The 19,982-nt window shown below is 36.7% G+C and overlaps 1 protein-coding gene across 1 annotated transcript in view; it reads right to left on the bottom strand.

The window, feature by feature from the left end:
• The window catches only part of TOMM70 (translocase of outer mitochondrial membrane 70), a 44,809-nt gene that overhangs the window by 11,494 nt on the left and 13,333 nt on the right, over positions 1 to 19,982 (bottom strand). Inside the window, exons 2-9 of the mRNA XM_067739105.1 lie at positions 19,116 to 19,289; positions 15,448 to 15,574; positions 13,715 to 13,824; positions 10,646 to 10,794; positions 8,158 to 8,365; positions 5,322 to 5,456; positions 4,140 to 4,247; positions 3,147 to 3,263 (exon numbers count right to left, since the gene is read on the bottom strand). Coding sequence (XP_067595206.1) covers positions 3,147 to 3,263; positions 4,140 to 4,247; positions 5,322 to 5,456; positions 8,158 to 8,365; positions 10,646 to 10,794; positions 13,715 to 13,824; positions 15,448 to 15,574; positions 19,116 to 19,289 — 1,128 coding nt within the window. The remainder of the gene's footprint in view (positions 1 to 3,146; positions 3,264 to 4,139; positions 4,248 to 5,321; positions 5,457 to 8,157; positions 8,366 to 10,645; positions 10,795 to 13,714; positions 13,825 to 15,447; positions 15,575 to 19,115; positions 19,290 to 19,982) is intronic.

Raw genomic sequence — 19,982 nt, 5'->3', positions numbered from 1 at the left:
CTCAAAATGGATTAAAGACCTAAATGTAAGGCCAGACACTATCAAACTCTTAGAGGAAAATATAGGCAGAAGACTCTATGACATAAATCATAGCAAGATCCTTTTTGACCCACCTCCTAGAGAAATGGAAATAAAAACAAAAATAAGCAAATGGGACCTAATGAAACTTCAAAGCTTTTGCACAGCAAAGGAAACCATAAACAAGACGAAAAGACAACCCTCATAATGGGAGAAAATATTTGCAAACAAAGCAACTGACAAAGGATTAATATCCAAAATATACAAGCAGCACATGCAGCTCAATATCAAAAAAACAAAGAACCCAATTCAAAAATGGGCAGAAGACCTAAACAGACATTTCTCCAAACAAGATATACAGATTGCCAAAAAACACGTGAAAAGATGCTCAACATCACTAGTCATCAGAGAAATGCAAATCAAAACTACAATGCAGTATCACCTCACACTGGTCAGAATGGCCATCATCTAAAAACGTACAAACAGTAAATTCTGGAGAGGGTGTGGAGAAAAGGGAACCCTGTTGCACTGTTGGTGGGAATGTGAATTGATACAGCCACTATAGAACAGTATGGAGGTTCCTTAAAAAACTAAAAACAGCACTACCATATGACTTAGCAATCTCACTACTGGGCATATACCCTTAGAAAACCATAGTTCAAAAAGAGTCATGTACCACAATGTTCACTGCAGCACTATTTACAATAGCCAGGACATAGAAGCAACCTAAGTGTCCATCAACAGATGAATGGATAAGAAGATGTGGCACATATATACAATGGAATATTACTCAACCATAAAAAGAAATGAAATTGAGTTATTTGTAGTGAGGTCAATGGACCTAGAGTCTGTCATACAGAGTGAAGTAAGTCAGAAAAACAAATACCATATGCTAACACATATATATGGAATCTAAAAAAAAAATGGTTCTAATGAACCTAGGGGCAGGACAGGAATAAAGATGCAGACATAGAGAATGGACTTCAGGACACGGGGAGGGGGAAGGGTAAGCTGGGATGAAGTGAGAAAGTAGCATGGACATATATACACTACCAAATGTAAAACAGATAGCTAGTGGGAAGCAGCCACATAGCACAGGGAGATCACCTTGGTGCTTTGTGAGCACCTAGAGGGGTGGGATAAGGAGGGTAGGAGGGAGACACAAGGGGGAGGAGATATGGAGATATACATATGCATACAGCTGATTCCCTTTGTTATACAGGAGAAACTAACACAACATTGTAAAGCAATTATACTGCAGTAAAGATGTTTAAAAAAAAAAGCATGTTCCCCTATGTTCATAACAGCACTCTTCACAATAGCCAAAACATGGAAACAACCTAGGTGTCCATCAACTGATTAATGGATAAAGAAGATGTGGTACATATATATACAATGGAATACTACTCAGCCATAAAAAAGAATGAAATAATGCTATTTGCAGCAACATGGATGCAACTGGAGAATATCATACTAAGTGAAATAAGTCAGAAAGAGAAAGACAAATACCATATGATATCACTTATATGTGGAACCTAAAATATGGCACAAATGAACCTATCTATAAAAAGGAAACAGACTCACAGACATAGAGAACAGACTTGTGGTTGCCAAGCAGGAGCGGGAGAGAGAGAGGGACAGACTGGGAGTTTGGGGTTGGTAGATGCAAACTATTACATTTAGAATGGATAAAGAACAAGGTCCTACTGTATAGCACAGGGAACTATACTCAATATCCTGTGATAAACTATAATGGAAAGGAATATATTAAAAACAAAGAAACAAAAAAAGAATTCCTGGGTTGTACTTCATACTGCAGAATTTCAACCCTTAATAATGCAGTGATGGTAGGACTTTATATAATAGATCCGACACAATCAATCTTCTATAGTCCCTCTCAATAAACCCTCAAAAAGAAAGTTTTATCCTGTGGAACTTTTCTTATAACTGGACTAAAGATAACATGAAGGAAATTAAAAACAAAACAACCCTAAAAATGTCTGGAGGTAGGAGTCTAATACAGACGGTCATTTTTAAATGCTTCCTGTTTCTGTGATGTTTGGGGGGATAAAGGAGGGAGGGGAACAACATTTCTTTGGAATAAGAAGAATAAGAGAAAATATATAGAGTTTTGAGATGGCTGGTTTTTGAGATACCAAAAGCAGCTTTCACCTTAAAGAGTAAGAAAGAAACAGTCATTCAGAGATCAGTTACTTAGAGGAAAAACTCTTTAACTGTGGCTATAAGAAGTTAATCATTTTCATTTAAATGGACAATTTAAAATTAATAAATAAGTTTTCAAAGACTTCAAACTATAATTTAAAAAGTGGGGCTTCCCTGGTGGCGCAGTGGTTAAGAATCTGCCTGCCAATGCAGGAGACACAGGTTCGAGCCCTAGTCTGGAAGATCCCACATGCCACAGAGCAACTAAGCCCGTGCGCCACAACTACTGAGCCCACACACCACAACTACTGAAGGCTTAGAGCCTGTGCTCCTCAACAAGAGAAGCCACTGCAATGAGAAGCCCACGCACCGCAACAAAGAGCAGCCCCTGCTCGCTGCAACTAGAGAAAGCCCATGTGCAGCAACGAAGACCCACTGCGGCCAAAAAAAAAACCAAAAAGTGAAAATAATCTGAATTTAAATCCTACTTTCCATAGCTTCAATCCTAAACCAAGGAAAGCTTCAAGAATTTTAAACAAACCGGAGAGATTAAAATGAGCTGTTACAGACTATCTAACCATTTAAAAGAACAGTGATCAAATAGAAGAAAAACCTTTCCAAGGACATTTCCCTCACCAATTGCATACTGTAGATTTTCCTAAGATAATTAAATTTCGCAAATCCAATCCAAATGAAAACATGAGGGAAATGCTCTATTTAAGCTTCCCCATGTTACAAGTTTAGGGCCACGGTTTTCAAATTGTATAACATAGGAAGCCCTCTTAAGATGATCCAGGACCATCCTGGGGACCAGGAGAAACAAAGCAGGAACAAAGCCATCTGCTTCCACAAAAGCTGCAACAAGAGAAGCACTATTTTCTGATTTCCAGGCTAGCATTCAAGATATGAATGCAGTTCTTTAAAAAAGATCTGGCAAGTGAAAAAATATGAAAAATGACATTTACCTGGGCATATAATGCATAGCCTTCAGCACACCTTGGAAATTTCTTTATGACCTCTTCAAAACCTTTCATAGCTGCTTGGATTTGTGAAGAATTGTTTCCCGTATATGCTTGGCGATACTGTGTAAAAAAATCAAAACAGGCCGGTCAAATCAAGAACTCAAAAACTCAGGAAATGTTAACATATTATAAAAGTCACACAAAATTACATAAATATTTCCAGAGAAGCAGGCAATCTGCTACATAATTTGCTGCATCTAAAAGGGTTCCACGGGAATATCTCTAGAGCAGGGATCCAAAGGCTATGTACAATTAGGACTTCATTGCCACTAAACAATTTCAAGATGTTCAGTATTCTAGAAGAAGACAAACTAACTTGTAACAGGTTAACTTTGTACATAAGTAGGGGAATTTTAAATTCAATATATTATCACTTTATTATTTATTTTTTATTATTACTTCATAATAAAAGTATTATAAAGCTTCATCTGATAACATTTTTAATCTGTAATATAAATGTGTTTGTGACCCAATTTCTTTCTTTAAAAGGAAAATCCTTTTAGGACTCAGGGTATGGGGTTAACTGAAGTATCTGATTTCACTAGAAATGGCCTTATTTTACCTAATTTTCAACTTTGTGTTTCTGAATATTAATAGCTCTACAAAGGCGAAATGAGAGATGAGTTATATGGTGTCATGATTGCAGAGTATTTCCTCTAAATGCTTTTGTTCTTCATACTGGTTTATGGTAGAGAATTAGAGAGAAGAGTGCTGTTTAGGGGGCATAAAATCAGGGACAAACATCTATCAAGATGAACCAAATAAGGCATCCAGAGAAATATTGGAGCAGAACCTCAAGTAATACACACTTCTACTTTCCTAAACTGACATTTTTTTCTCCCTGTCAGTAGATGATTTTGTAGACAATAATACTCATTTTTGTTATCAATGGGAAATACTGATGTTTAGGAAAATACAAAAGAAAGTCGAACCTACCAATGCAAAACATTTCTGAGCTTGTGCTAGAGCAGACTCAGGTCTTAATCTAATACATTCATCAAAATCTGCTACTGCTTCTTCAACTTGATCAAGCAGTATTTTCAGCTAAGGAAAAAAAGTACATAGATAAACGCAGTTCAAAATAACAAGTACACCAGTTAAATATGTACCGTGCCTCTTAGTACAGCTCTGCATAATGCTATGCATGAAATTATTCAATATAGAATTACTTTCTAGAAATAGTGAACTAGAAAATCTTATAATTTTAAAGGAAAGATTCTAAAACTTAAAACCAGTGTCCAATTTTTTTAAAAAGCACTATAAACCTACCATTTTCATCACTCTTAAGTGATTTTTCTTCTAGAAAATGAAGTATCTGTACTTTCAAACGTCAAAGTAGATCAGACAGTAGATAATTACATTTCAAATTAATCTTAAAAGACACTACCAGTAAGGATCAAAATACCAAGAATTTTAAGGTTATCTCAACACTTCTTAAGACCCTTCAGACAGAAATATGAGATAAAATTCTCCATTAGAAAGAACCTGACTTTTCTGTTATTATATGGATTAGCCCATACTTTCTACTCTAATGCATTCCAAGCAGCCACGTCACACAAGCAGATTTATAAAGCCGTGTTTTCTCCAGATGAGGCTGAAATTGGGAACTGTTTTCTTCACTATATATTTTTACTAAAAAACAAATATGCATGTTATAAAACTCCATTCAGAAGAGATTTTTTTGATACTGTCTGGATAATTCAGGCTAATATTTCCTTACAGCAAGAAGCCCACAAAAATCATTCTGTTGATTCTAGCATTAACTCAAAATGCTCATTACATTTTCTTTCTTTGTCACTACATGTTTTTAATGTTTTAATGTTGAAACATGTTTTACATGTTTTTAATGTTGAAAACCTATGAAGCAGAAACACCTGAAAAACAAACCTGATATGCAAAAGCCAACATTTATAGCCTTCCTGTTCCTTTTTTTTCGCAAGTAAATATCAGGACAAATGTTCAAGATGGGACTAAATAAATGCCAACCCAAACTGTAAACCACTCTGATACTTTGTTCACAGCTATCACAAGTGATGCAAGAAAACTTTAAAGACATTCTCAAAATGGTATCAAATTCCTCAATTCAAAGATCAGAACTTTTTAAGAAAATTAATTTACCTGTCCTCGGTGGTGATAAACATCTGCATTCTGAGGATCGATGTCGGCAGCCATGTTAAAATCCTGAGTAGACAGCAAAGGCTGCTGCTGTTGCATATACATGCTGCCTCTTTTGATGAGAGCATTTGCTCGAAGCTATATACCCCAAATGAGGAAAGATTCATCATTACTACTTTTATTCTAATTTAGTTTTTTTAAAATAACAGCTGTATTGAGATGTAATTCACGTACCATAAAGCTCACCCTTTAAAAGTATATAAGCCAGTCATTTTTAGTATATTCAGAGTTGTGCAACTGTCACCACTAATTCTAGAACGTTTTCATCACTCCCGAAGGAAATCTCATACACATTAGCAGGCATTCCCTATTTCCTGCCTAATTCTCAGTCCCCAGAAACCATCAGTCTTTTTTTCTCTTTCTATGGATGTGTATATTCCAGACATTTCATACAAACTGGAATTGTACATAATGCAGTCTTTTTGTGACTGGCTTCTTTCACATAGCATGTTTTCAAGGTTTGTCTATGTTGTAACATGTATCAGTACTTCATTCTTTTCTTTTTTAAAATATCTTTATTGGAGTATAATTGCTTTACAATGGTGTGTTAGTTTCTGCTGTATAACAAAGTGAACCAGCTATATGTATACATATACCCCCATATCCCATCCCTCTTGAGCCTCCCTCCCACCCTCCCCACCCCACCCCACCCCTCTAGGTCATCACAAAGCATTGGAGCTGATCTCCCTGTGCAGCTTCCCACTAGCCATCCATTTTACATTTGGTGATGTATATATGTCAGTGCTACTCTCTCACTTCATCCCAGCTCATTCTTTTTTAATGGTTAAATAATATTCCATTGTATAGATATATCACATTTTATTTATCTGTTCCCCAGCTGATGGACATTTGAGTTGCTTCCACTTTTTTTTTTTTTTTTTGCGGTACGCGGGCCTCTCACTGTTGTGACCTCTCCTGTTGCAGAGCACAGACTCCGGACGCGCAGGCTCAGTGGCCATGGCTCACGGGCCCAGCCGCTCCGTGGTATGTGGGATATTCCCGGACCGGGGCACGAACCCATGTCCCCTGCATCGGCAGGCGGACTCTCAACCACTGCGCCACCAGGGAAGCCCAAGAAGGCTTCCACTTTTTGGCTCTTATGAATAATGCTGCTATGAACATTCATGTACAAGTTTCTGTGTTGACATATGAATTCAATTCTCGTGGGTATAGATACCTAGGAGAGGAACTACTGGGTCACATGGTAACTCTATGTTTAACATTTTGAGGAACTTCCCAACCCCAACTAATTTCCAAAGGGATTTTACCATTTTATATTCCTACCAGCAATGTATGAGAGTTCCAACTTCTCCATATCTATACTAATACTTTTAATTGTCCAAATTTCTGATTACAGCCATCCTAGTGGGTATAAAGTGATACCTCGTTGTGATTTTGATTTGCATTTCCCTAAGGGCTAATGATGCTAAGCAGCTTTTCTTGTCCTTATTGGCTATTTGTACATATTCTTTGGGAAAATGTCTATTCAGATCCTTTCCTGGTTTTAAATTAGGCTATCTTTTTATTGTTGAGTTGTAAGAAAACTTCTTTAATATATTCTGGATACAAGCCCCTTATCAGATATATGACTTGTGAATATTTTCTCCCATCCTGTGGAATGTGTTTTCCCTTTTTTTGGTCACTTGTGCTTTTGGTGTCATGCCTAAGGAACCACAGCTTAATCTAAAGTATTGAAGATTTCCTCGTATGTTTTCTTCTAAGAGTTTTATAGTTTTGGCTCTTAACATTCAGGTCTCTGATCCGTTCTGAGCTCATTTTTGTACATGGCATATGACAGGCATCATCACTTGCCATTAAAACAAAAAATCATGATCATGAAATAAGAAATAGGGTTCTTCTCTAAAATTTTTTTCAAGGCAAAAGTGCATACAAATGTCTTCCTCAATGAAACAAATAAGAATGCCCTCACAACAATAACAAAAACACATAACAGAACATATTTGTAATCATCAGGAAAATCAGCAGGAAATAAAATTAATTATTACTAGGGTATCTTCAACTTGAAAATCTATTTTGAGAAGGACTTTTAACACATACTTTTCATTTGGAGGTGAATAAAGCCAGAGTTCACTTAATTCAATGAGGAAAAAGAGATGTTAACCATCTAATAAGGAGTACAGCACTTTGGCAGCTAACCGCTATTCTTGTTACACTGAGTAGAAGGCTCATATTCGACAGACCCCCCCCCCCACCGAATCTTAATTATAAAAATAACTACATACACACAAGAACACTTAGAAAACGAAAAGCTGTTCCAACCACACAACTGCAAAAACTTTTGGTATATTTCAGTATATTTCTATATTATATTTTTAGATCTTGTTTTTTCCTCATGTAAATAAAATCTTTCAGAATATATTAAATGTGTTTATTTTTTATTAAATGCATTTTATAACCCTGTACTACATATTGCATGTTATTTACAATACTACCTATAGCACTGCTACATCACCTTTACCCCTACCCAAATATAGTCCAATACAGTAAGCAGAAGCTATACGGGGAAGCTGAAGCTACCACATATTATAGGGGAAAAAAAAGGTCCTTTCCTAGTTAAAGATATCTATCACTGACATTTATGATTCAGTTTCACTGCACCAACTCAATCATCGTTAGGCGTAGTCCCTTCCAAAACAAAAAATAATCTTTTGGAGAATGGCAACTGAAATGCCAAAACTTTGGCAAAACATACCTGAAAGTCTTATTTTTATTTATTATTAATTTTTTCACATGCACACACACAGAGTTTTAAATGTACCTTCACATTAGCTTCTTTCAAGCTGATGACCTTATCTAAATCTGGTTTGGCTGCGTTGGCATTACCAATAAGCAAGTAGAAAGTAGCTCGTAGTAATAATGCTTCTGCCATGTATTTGCCTTGGGCATCTATTTCTTTTGAGCATTCACTTATGATTTTATCATAGTTTTCTTCCTCCATATACTGTTTGGCCTTTAAGTATCCAGAGCTGAAAATAAAATAAGCACAGGAAATTACTATTTATTACTAATAAAATGAACATAAAAAATTACTAAAAAAGCATCAAATGCTAAAACTTGCCACATTTAGTATACCTGAGTTAAACAACTGTCCTCCTCCCCTTAAACAAGTTAGCCAGTCAATGTGAGACTGGAGTGTGGGTGGTGGTATGCGGGGCAGTGTGTGTAACAGATTAGGATTTTTGATGCAGACTGGGATTTTCTTGCTGCCTTGAAGAAAGAGTTTTAAAAAAGGAAACAACAGAGAAAATGGCAGAAACCTAGGGTTATTGCCCAGGCTTCAACATTTAGACACATGAAAAGATGAGCTAATGACAGACTGATCTGCAACATAGAAAATGATCCTGTCTTATTCACCTTCTTATCTGTGGCGCATTGATGGCACGCAACAGTTATTTTATGACTAACAGAAAGAACAGAGAAATAGAAAGTTATCAAGTGAGTTTAGGGTCACAGAACCCAAGGGAAGAGGTGTGACCTGAGTTGTACTTTGTAAAGATCACTCTGGCTGTGTTGTGGGAAATGGACTGTAAGGGAGCAAGAACTGGAGGCAGGGAAATGTCTATTGATAAAAGGCTCTCATCCAGAAGTTGTGCTGTTTCACCTAAAAGAACAGACCTAGAATGAATAGGTGGAAATATCAAAGAAGCAGACTCTTCCATCAAATAGTACTTAAAGAAAACACCTTCCCCTACTTTTTAAAAAGCAGTGACCACAATATCATCACTCTTTTAAGATGATGACTTTTATTGAGAAGGCTTGTAGAAGGAATTTTTTGAACTGAAAAGGAATTTATACTATATGTCCTTTAAGGAGCACTGTAAATTACATTTTCTTATTTCATTTGTTACATATTCTGAATAGAGAAAACTGGCAAGTGACCTAAAAGTTATGTCAGTCAAAGTCTTACAAACTCTGTGCTAACCTTTCCTATAATTACATTCTAATATTCCCTGCACTCTAGTTTTATTCCTCAGGTCACCAGGGTAAGACAAAATAATTATTAAATCAGATTGGAAGTAATAACGGTTCCTATTTATTGAGAACCTAAGTGCTAGATACTCACAAACATGACCTCTAAACCTCACAATAAGCCTCAAAGGTAATTATTACTTCCCCATTCAAAAAATGATGACGCTAAGGCTCAGAGTAAAATAGAATTCAAAAACTTAGGACCAATTCCAATTAGTGTTCTGGTGAGAGATAGCTATGTCCTGCCACCTCTCAAGACAGTTTTTAGAATAATGGTATTAACTTCACTGTAGTTTTTCTGGGATAAGGACTATTTCCTAATCAGAAGAGGCAATTATTGGCATCACCTTAAACATTTACTTCCCATCTACAATCTTCTCAAAGAGATTCCTCACGAACTAACTCAAACTTGAACATCTTGGCACAATTATAGATAGTATCCTCCCTTAAAAGGTGGCCAATAATGGTAGAAAAATTGGGAGATACAACTTAAAAGCAATCTTTTTCCTTAAACCTTCCAATATGCTATAGATGCAAAATTATGCTTTGCTTTGGGAACAGTATTCCCTTTTCTTCCAAACTCATTAGAAAATGTCATGTTGGTAATAATGTTGTACCTTCTCTTAGAGAGGAGAGCTAGCCTCAACAGCAAGATAAAAGTATTGATAAATATAAATGGATAAGCAGGCTAGATAGCTTATATACTACATTATATCACTTGACCTCCAGTTGTAAACATAGTATCTTATACTTTGGTTTCAGCTCTCTACAGGAGCAAACACAAACCCAAAGAATGGCATTTTCCTAGGCATGCAGGAAAAACCTTGAAGAAAGTCACTCTTTTGGGCACTCCTAAAAATTAAATTATATATTATAAACTTTCTTGCACTAAAACATCTGGATATTGAGCTACACAATCATTTTTTAAGTTAGTGCCCCTGTTCAAATATAATCAACCACTTGATCTCCACTAGGATATCTCTTGAGAATATCATGTAGGACCTTAAAAGCAGGGCAGACTTCTGGCAGTAAAACCTTGAGTCACCAGAGAGGTAACTCTTAGGGTGTAATAGACATGTGTGAGAAGAGAAGTATTTTTATTATTATAATATTATTATATATTATAATTTTGTTATATTTATATCTATTTATAAACAGATTTTTTGGAGATAACTCAGAGTTCCACTTTGGCTCTATGGCAGCAAAAAACCCCACAACCACGCCCCCGCCAAAAAAAACACAGAACATTAAGCAGATACTATACTCAAGACACTTACTTTTCTTTTACTTCTAAAGCCTCCCCTTCCTTGTCTTTATCTTCATCAGACTTCTCTCCTTTAAGCATTGGCTGAGAAATTATATCATCCGTGAAAGAACTGAAGTAAGATTTGATAAACTGTGGAGATGGCATCAGAGGTTCACGATTCTGAAATTTAATCATATTTATACACATCAAAATAGAAAACACTAACCAAAGAAGCAGATGCTTTTGTAGAATACTGAGAACCACTGTCGTAAAAACTGGCGTCTCATTTTCAGATAACTGAAGAATATCAGGCTCCAAACCGTAGTGCAATAGACAGTGGAACTGGTAATGCTGCCAGTCCCAGCTGTTCAAAGTAGGTTTTAAATGAGAACCTTCCCCCTCTCCAAAGATGTAAAATGTCAAGAACTCTTAGAACCACTCACTAAAAGAAGGTGAAATCTGCAACAAAGGAGGTAAATAACTGCTGAGTTAAAATTATCTCCTTCTGAGTTAAAATTATCTTCCTGTCCTAGAAGATTAATATCTCAATTTACTACTCAGGACCATGTCTTACACAGGTGCTAAAATGTTAAGTCCATCTACCATGGGCTTTCATTTGTCCCCTACTTATTCTGCATCTGAAGATCTCCACTGGAGTAAGTGCCACTGAAAGCCAGAATGAAATCTCATTTCCTCTTTTAATTATTACTTTTTCCCATGGCAACCTGATTCATAATCATAGAAGTATTTTGTTTCTCCTTATTATACTTAAGATGATAAAGTTTTAAAGGAAGAAGGAAAAGGGACTAATGTCACCAAAGGGCTCTCATAACGTATTTTGGATCCTTTGCAAAATTCAACCCAAAGACTTTAGAGTTGAAATACGGTATTCTAAATTGTACGTATAACAAATACCATTTCTAATATTTTGGTAGATTTAATGTCTTTGTATTTGAAGGAGGGGAAAAAAATGAATCTGGCTTTGTAAGTATATGATCTAATCTAGGATAGATGAGAGTGGGGTAAATAAGAAAACTGAATAGAAAAATCTAAGGAATTCACACTCTTTTTTTGGTGCTCTCTCTGGGGAGAGACTCAGTGTGTCTTTTTTTTTAAATGGTACAGTTACTTTTTAAATTTTATTTATTTATTTATTTATTTACTTTTGACTGTGTTGGGTCTTCATTTCTGTGCGAGGGCTTTCTCTAGTTGTGGCAAGCGGGGGCCACTCTTCATCGCGGTGCGCGGGCCTCTCACTATCGCGGCCTTTCTTGTTGCGGAGCACAGGCTCCAGACACGCAGGCTCAGTAGTTGTGGCTCACGGGCCTAGCTGCTCCGCGGCATGTGGGATCTTCCCAGACCAGGGCTTGAACCCGTGTCCCCTGCATTAGCAGACAGATTCTCAACCACTGCGCCACCAGGGAAGCCCCAGTGTGTCTTAATTACCATTTTAAATCAAATGGTCACCACCAAGTGATAAATACACCTAACTTAAGTATTTCACTGAAGACCCTGTGTTGGAATATATAAGTGGCAATCATCTACCACTTCAGGGAAAAAGCTTAAATAGAAATTTAAATAGCCCTTACTGAAGTTGAATAAATCATTAATGTCTTGTAGTTTCCTATTTCAGCTTAGAAATGAAGCTACCACTTCCGTGTCTTTCAGAGTTACAAATCTAAAATGAGAACAATATTTTTTAAGTAATGGCCTTAAGTATCAAAGGAACAAGATATAAATTCTAGCTCTGCCACTTATTAGCTATGTGACCTTACACGTCATTCTCAGTTTTCTCATCTCTAAAATAGCAATAAAAATACTATCCTTATTTATCTTATAGGGTTATTGTAAAAATAAAAATAATAAAATGAAAAGTATTTTGCAAAGTGGAATTTACAAAGTGGAATACAAACAAGTTAGAAAATATATGTGGAAACTAATCTGGAACCTATATAAATGTAGGTTATCATATTTTCTTACTACTCTGCAGTCCAACCAGTATAACTACTCAACAATAGCATTATACTCAAGGAAACGAGGTTCCTTCAAAGTTCAATTTGTGAGACTCTAACATGGTATTCTGCAAAATATTTTGAGGAGCACCAGTTCTAGTTCCTCAAAACAGCATGTTCTACCAGATGCTGAAGGGAAGGAAATAAGTTCCAGAGTTTAAAGAGACTGAGAACCAGTATAGCTGTATTTGGAGATTCACAACACATACTAGCACAAGAAAGTCCTGCAGTGAAGAAACCTGTTTTAACTGTTTTACTCAGCTAATATTCAGAGATGTAAAGTTAAAAATACAGATTATTAAATCAACTTAAGAGAAAAGCAAGTTATTATTAAAGAAAAAAGAAACAACTGCCTCGATATTATGAAATTTAGCAGAAAACCTCTACCGATGTTTAGTAATACCTGTGGTACTCCCACAGCCCTCTACTTATATCCCTCCATGACACTTTACCAATATCATGCCTTTTATACTTATTAATGGTCCCTCTCATTAAGGACTTTGTAAGGGCAAGGACCATGTCTTTGTACCTACCCTCCTAAAATGCCCATTATGGACCTCTGTTCAATAAATATTTCTTGAATTAAACCATCTACTAACTGTGTAAAACCAATGCCAATTTATACAGCATATCTTTAAAAACTTTAAAGAGTACAAGTTGGCAATTTTTTTCTGTAAAAGGCCAGATAGTAAATATTTTAGGCTTTATGTGCTCTGTCACAACCACTCAACTCTGCTGTTGTAGCTTAAAAGCATCTAAAACAATGTGTGAGTGGCTGAGTTCCAATAGAACACTATTGGCACATTATTTATAAAAACAGGTGGCAGGCTGGATTTGGCCTGTAGGCCATTGTTTGGCAACTTCTAATATACATGAATTCTTTCAATATCCTCCAGGTGCAATACTGGACATAGTTTACATTCTTATTTTAAAAAAGTAAACCACAAAAGCCCAAGATTACAGGAAAAAGAAATATAATCTGGATCTAATTTCAGTTGTAACCATCATGCCCAAGTTTAAGCAGTATAAATTAGAAATGACCCTTCACAATGTATACTCCCTCTATTAACCAATTCAGATTAACTTACCTTATATTTTTCTTTGGCTTTCTCTTTTCCAAGAAGTTTAAGAACTTTATCAGCTAACAGCATGCTTTGCTGATTTTGGAACCCTTCTAATATACACACAGCAGTGACATCTAGAAATGATGCAGAAAACAAGAGTAAGTATGAAATTATCACAAACATGATTAGCAGCATCAAATGGATTCAATGTTACCACAGAAAGCCAAACTACATGCATAGCTTTATGTGGCTATCATTTCCAATAAACTGATTCTTAACACTTTAGTTTTACATACTTTACGACCAAACTCAAAGCTCAGAAAGTCACTCTACTTCTCTAGAATTCACTTTCCTCACCTGTGAAATGAAAGGGACTATACTACACCATTTGTGATGTTCTCATCACTCCAACATTGTACATAGCAAATAAAACAAGTAATCCAGGAATATTCTTTTCTGGCCGGTTAAGTATATGCCAAATCAACATAATGTGGCTCTCTTATGTCTGGTCTTTTTATAGGCCTCAGGGTTACGCCTCGTCTCCAAAGCCATCTTGCCACAGAGCTCTCAATTAAATCTGCTTCAAAATACCATTTTAACCTGGCTATGCTAGAGCTCAACACACAGTTGGTCTGAAATTTAGAAGATCAATGTTTCCTTAACCTCTCAACTTTTCATTCAAAGTAGTGAACAATGGCTGTCTCTCTCTTTTTGAACTCAATTTCTCACAATTCCAAATCCTTGCTCCTCCAAACAAGTCAATCTGCTGTATGTTCCCCTGATAATCTGGCTAGTGCCAATGTCAATTCCCCATCCCATTTCTCCATCTAAAATCCATTTAAACTCCTCTCTACAATTATCGCTTAATAACTTCAAAGTTTGGTTCAAAACTCAGAAGTCTCTTTTCCAAAGCAACACTCCTTCTACCCACCATCAAAGTACATGATACCACAAAACCTCAAGTTTTTCTAAAATGTTCTCTAAACCACTCTCAATTGGTAATCCTGATTTTAAAAAATAAATAAATAAAACAGCTTTTCCCTTTTAAATAATGTTATCTAAAAAAAAATTATAGCTAAATTTCTGATTATTGATGCTTTTAAAGCAAATCTATGTAGTGGAAAGTACTTTTCGACTGCAGAAATTGCATTTTTGGTTTAGCTCTACATCACCCAGAAGACTGTACTTTATAGGCCAGTGACGGATACCCTAATTTGAAGTTTTGGCAACAGATATGGCCAATTAGAGGCCAAAGAATATTTATAATATTTACTGAGAATGGCAAATTCACTTGCTGCTTTGTATCAATTACATAATTTCTAACTGAGTATAAGATAATGTCTGAAAATTGCAAGGGCAAAAAACAAATGTTTTCTTTAATGATTCATCTCAAAATTATTTCATATTTATATAGGATAGTAACTGAAAAATACGTAGAATCTTAGAAACACTATCGCTCACTAAAACCTCTCTTCTGATTTCTTATTCATGAAATTACACTGATGCTCATTAATTGCCAAGTTTAAAATGTGTGGTATATAAACTCTAAATCATTTAATTTACCATAGTGGGGAACCAAGACAGTACTCAAGTATCTGCAATCTCAATTTAAACTAGAAATCAAAGTCTCAATTGGGGAAGAGTAAAACTTTTAAACACAATTGATTTCTCTACTCATAGGCAGAGTTTCATATAAATTTACCAATGACTATGAAGCCTTTAGTAATTTTCATACATAAACACAAAAATACCCTCACCTTCTAAACATTCCTTCTTATTGTCTAGCTTCTCGTGGGCTTTTGCACGTCTAAAGAGAGCTTTCACATATTTGGGATTAAGTTCAACAGCCTTTGTACAATCTTGTGCCACCTCTTTCCATTTTTGCTGTAATGAAAGTATTAAAAAAAAGTCACACTAAAGGAAGCACTGTTTGACAGAAATCAGTTTTCTAAACTCAGTAGGCCAAGTATTAAGAATCCCACAACAGAAAAAATATTCCCAATTCATACAAAGAGTTAATATCCACAATACATTATAACAGCTCATATAAATAACTGTAATAAAGATTAGCAACCTAATTTTTAAAAATAGGTAAAAGACATATTTAAGCCATCTTTCTACCACCAAATCTACAACCTACCTGCATCTATGTGATATCATCTCCTCCTTCCCTCCTGTTAAAACTGAGGAAACACCCCTCTTCACCAAAGGCCAACCTTCCACTTGTGGTATGGATCCACATTCTCTCCACTTCAAGGACTTCACTGTTAGCTATCCTGCCTCTGCACCAATCTGCTTCTCTACTGAATCATTCCTATTAGCATAAAAACACTTGCTTTAGTATTTTCCACCTTTTAAAAACACTCCTTTGATTCTGTAATTCCCTGCAGTTATTACCCCATTTCTTAGCTCCTGTTTATTGCCAAACCTCCAAGGAGTCGCCACTCTACTTGATTTCCATTTACCTCACCGGCTGCTCCTTCCCAATTTCTGTAGCTGACTTCTCCCCTTCTATCTGATTTTTACATGCTGGAATGCTCAAGGACTCATCCCTTCTCTCTCTTAGGTGATCACATCTATTGTCCTCGTAGTATATAACATCTAAAATTAGATGACTCCAAACTTTATCTCTTTAACCCAAACCACACTCCTAAAATAGAGACATTTCTCAATTCAACTGTCAGCTGACTCACTCCTTCCTCAATCCACCATTATTAAAACTCCTGCTTCTCACGCTTCACATCCAATACAACAGCAAATTCTGTTGGTCTTCAGCTTTCCTTCATGTCCCACTTAGGCAACTACAGCAACATCCTTCCTTAGTCTCCCTGCCTCCACTCTTGCCTCCCTCCAATATATTCTTGACAGAACAGTGAGAACAATTTTAGACGATGTTCCTGCCCTATTTAAAACCCTTAAATATTTCCCGTTACACTCAGAATCAAATCCAACCTTCTTACCACTGCAAGGCTTTGCCTGATCTGGCCTCTGCTACCTTTCCAGTTTCATCTCTCTATACCCCAGGATCCTTTATACATACTTCTTTAATCATGGCAAACTCCTGCCTACCTCAGAGCAATTACATACACTGTTCCTCCATTTGTAACACTCTATTCTGCACTGTTTTACGCACCAACCCCACTCATTCGTCTATTATAGAATCAAAGCATTTATCAAAATGTCATTTAAGTTGTTTTGCGATCCTTGAGTTCTATGCATAATTGTTTGCTTTTATAGACCCAGCTCCTACTACACCTTTCATATACGAAACAGTCAATAAAATTTCGTTGAACAGAAAATGCAGAGAATATAAATACCGAATAAACATAGAAAAAGACTGTCCACTTCACCAACATCTCAAAAATTGCAAACTAAAACAATGAGAGAGAATTTTTCTCCTACCAGAGTGGCAAATATTATTAAGACTGATAATACACATAGTCAGTGAGATACTGGAAAACAAACATGTTCATATATTACTATAATAGGTATTGATACTATCTTATTTCCATTTCTAGAATTTTATTCCCCCAAAAGTATGCAAAAAAATACTTACAAAAATATTTACTGCAACACTGAATGCAATAGGGAAAATAGGAAGTGATTCAAATGTTCATCAACAGGGAGATGTTACAACCATGTAACAGCTACTACATATAGCCTTTAAAAAGAATGAAATAGATCTGTGTGTGCTATGAGAAGCTGTACAAGATACAGTGGCAACTGAAAAAATATGTTGCAAACAATGTAACAGGAATTCATCTTTTGGTCTTTTTCCCCCCACATATGCTACTATTACATATATGCGGACAAAAGTTGAAGAAATAAACTCAAACTGTTGAGGAGGATGGGGTCACCAGAAACTTTAACTTTCTGTATTATCTAATTTCATAAAATCTGATATATACAACTTTGGATTGTGTGTGATGAGCAAAACTAAAATTTGTTCTTTATTTATTTTTTTATGAGTCCCTAAAGGTAATTTATTGGTTTTAAAACTACTTTCATACAGAATAGACATTCAGAACTATTTTCTGAACTGTGTTTGGACAATTCCATATAATGCTTTGCATGAGAAGAGGGGTATCAAATCATCAAAATGGACTTTCAGGACAAAACCCAACCAACCATGGACCCAAGGCAGGCCCCCAATCAGTATTTTCTCCCGATACTGGTGTGAAAAAGACAGCTTAACCTTAATATCCCAAAGATTCTTTACTTTTTATTTTCCTTATTGGGACTCTTGAAGCCTTGTGCCTCAGTGTCTCCAGAGTCTTCCCTCTCTCTTGGCCAGCAGGCGCTGTCCTCCCCACTCTGCAAGGTGTCTATCTTTCTGCTTTCGACTTTTTTGCAAGTCTGCCATGAAGTCTATGCTCTGCTTCAGGCTCTGAATTCTCTCCTGGCTAAGAATTTTCATCCCTGAGTGCAATAGCTTCTTTGCAGCTTTATAATAAATGGTCTCTGGTTTGTTGTAAATCATAGCATTAGTACACATTAGTTTGAAGTTATCCTTTAGTTCTTCTATGGACTGGTAATCATTGTTCTTGATCTTTTCTTTCATGGTACTAAAATCCATTGGGTGTTTAATGATCATGGAGTAGCTGGAAGCAATAAAATCAGTCACAGGAAATGAAAAGAAAGCACTTGGGTCTTTCCTCTGCAGTCGTCTCATCAGTTGATTCAAAGCTTCTTGAAGGGGTGTCTGTTCTACTTCTTGTTTGGCTAAAGAGCTTGCAAGAGGCTTCTCAGGAGGCAAGTCTGATCCTACAGGGGTCAGACGCTGGAGGTCTTTTTCTGCCTCATTGTCCATGCCGTCCCGATCTCGCTTCTTTTTATCTTCCTTTATTCGTCGCCATTTTCTCCCCTTTTCCTCCCCTGGAACCTGCTTCTCTCTTTTCTTTCTCTTTTTCCGCTTTCGGTCCTTGTGTTTGTAACGATCGTTTTTGTCTTCTAAGAGGTTGGAGTCATGCCCGGAGCTGCCCGTGGAGAGCTCGGTGACTTCGTTCCCTCCCACTTTGAGGACCAGCTTCAAGGGCTTCTCTCTCTACATACTCCTCGTAGAGCTGTTTGTCCGACTTGTGCTTCTTGTGCTTCTTGCCCGTGTCCGACCGGGCCCCGGTGCCCGCCCCCCGCGCCAGGCCCAGGCCGTGCGACGCCGCTTCCGGTCCGGGCCAGGCGAGCGGAGGGCGGGAGCGGGGCCCACGAGACCCCGCGCCTCGAGGCAGTGGTACGGTGCGCAGCCTCTCACGAAGAGCTAAAATTTGTTCTTAAAAATCTATGTAATTAAAGGATATAAAAACCAAACAAAAATCCTGTAATTTCAAAACAACTTCTAAAAGTTTATTAGATTTGAGTGGCATTAACTGAAACATTATGCAAATAAAGAGAAACAAAACGAACAGAAAAACCAACCTAGGATACATACCAACTGCTCAAAGGCAGCAGCTCTGTTTTGATAAAACGTGGAAAGGTCAACATTCTTCTCTGTAGGGCACAAACTGATGGCCTCAGTATAGCACTGAATAGCCTGTTCATATTTTCCTGCTTTAAAATATTTGTTGCCTTTGTTCTTGGCTGCTTGGGCTCTATCAAGAGAGTTCTGAAATATGAGGAAACAATCATGAAAAAGTTATCAATACTCATTAATAGATTTGGATCACAGTGATTAAATGACAACACTGAAGAAAACATGGGAGGGCAGAATGGCTGTTCACAATGCAAGTCACTCATATAAATATCGTCATGGGATAGAGTCTTAGTAACAGGATTGCTTAGCCAAAAGGTTTATATATTTTTAACTTGAAAAACACTCAGACTTCTCCCAAGAAAAGGCTGTAGTGCTTGAAAGTACCACTTTTCTGCCATTCCTGCCAGCAAGAGATATGATAGCTGTGTTTAATTTTTGCCAGTCTAATGAGTATAAAACAGTGGTTCTCAATCAGGGATGATTTTCCCTCTAGGGTACCTTTCACAATGTCTGGAGACATTCTGATTATCACAGCTAGGGGTCAGGAGGAGGCACGACTGGTATCTAGTAGGTAGAAACCAGGAATGCTGCTAACATTCTACAATGCACAGGACAACACCTGCACACCACCACCTTGATCCAAAATGTCAACAGTGCCTAGGCTGAAAAACCCCAGTGTAACATAATTCTAGTTCACATATTATTGTAATTCACATTTTCCTCACTATCAGTGAATTTGAAAATCTGTTCATGTTTGTTTATTGGCCACTGGACTTTTTCATTCTGAAAACCACTTATTCACACGTATTGCTGTTTTTCTATTAG

This window comes from Pseudorca crassidens, chromosome 5 (genome assembly GCF_039906515.1).
Source record: "Pseudorca crassidens isolate mPseCra1 chromosome 5, mPseCra1.hap1, whole genome shotgun sequence".
Taxonomy (NCBI): Eukaryota; Metazoa; Chordata; class Mammalia; order Artiodactyla; family Delphinidae; genus Pseudorca; species Pseudorca crassidens.
This window is presented reverse-complemented; position numbering and strand designations above follow the sequence as displayed.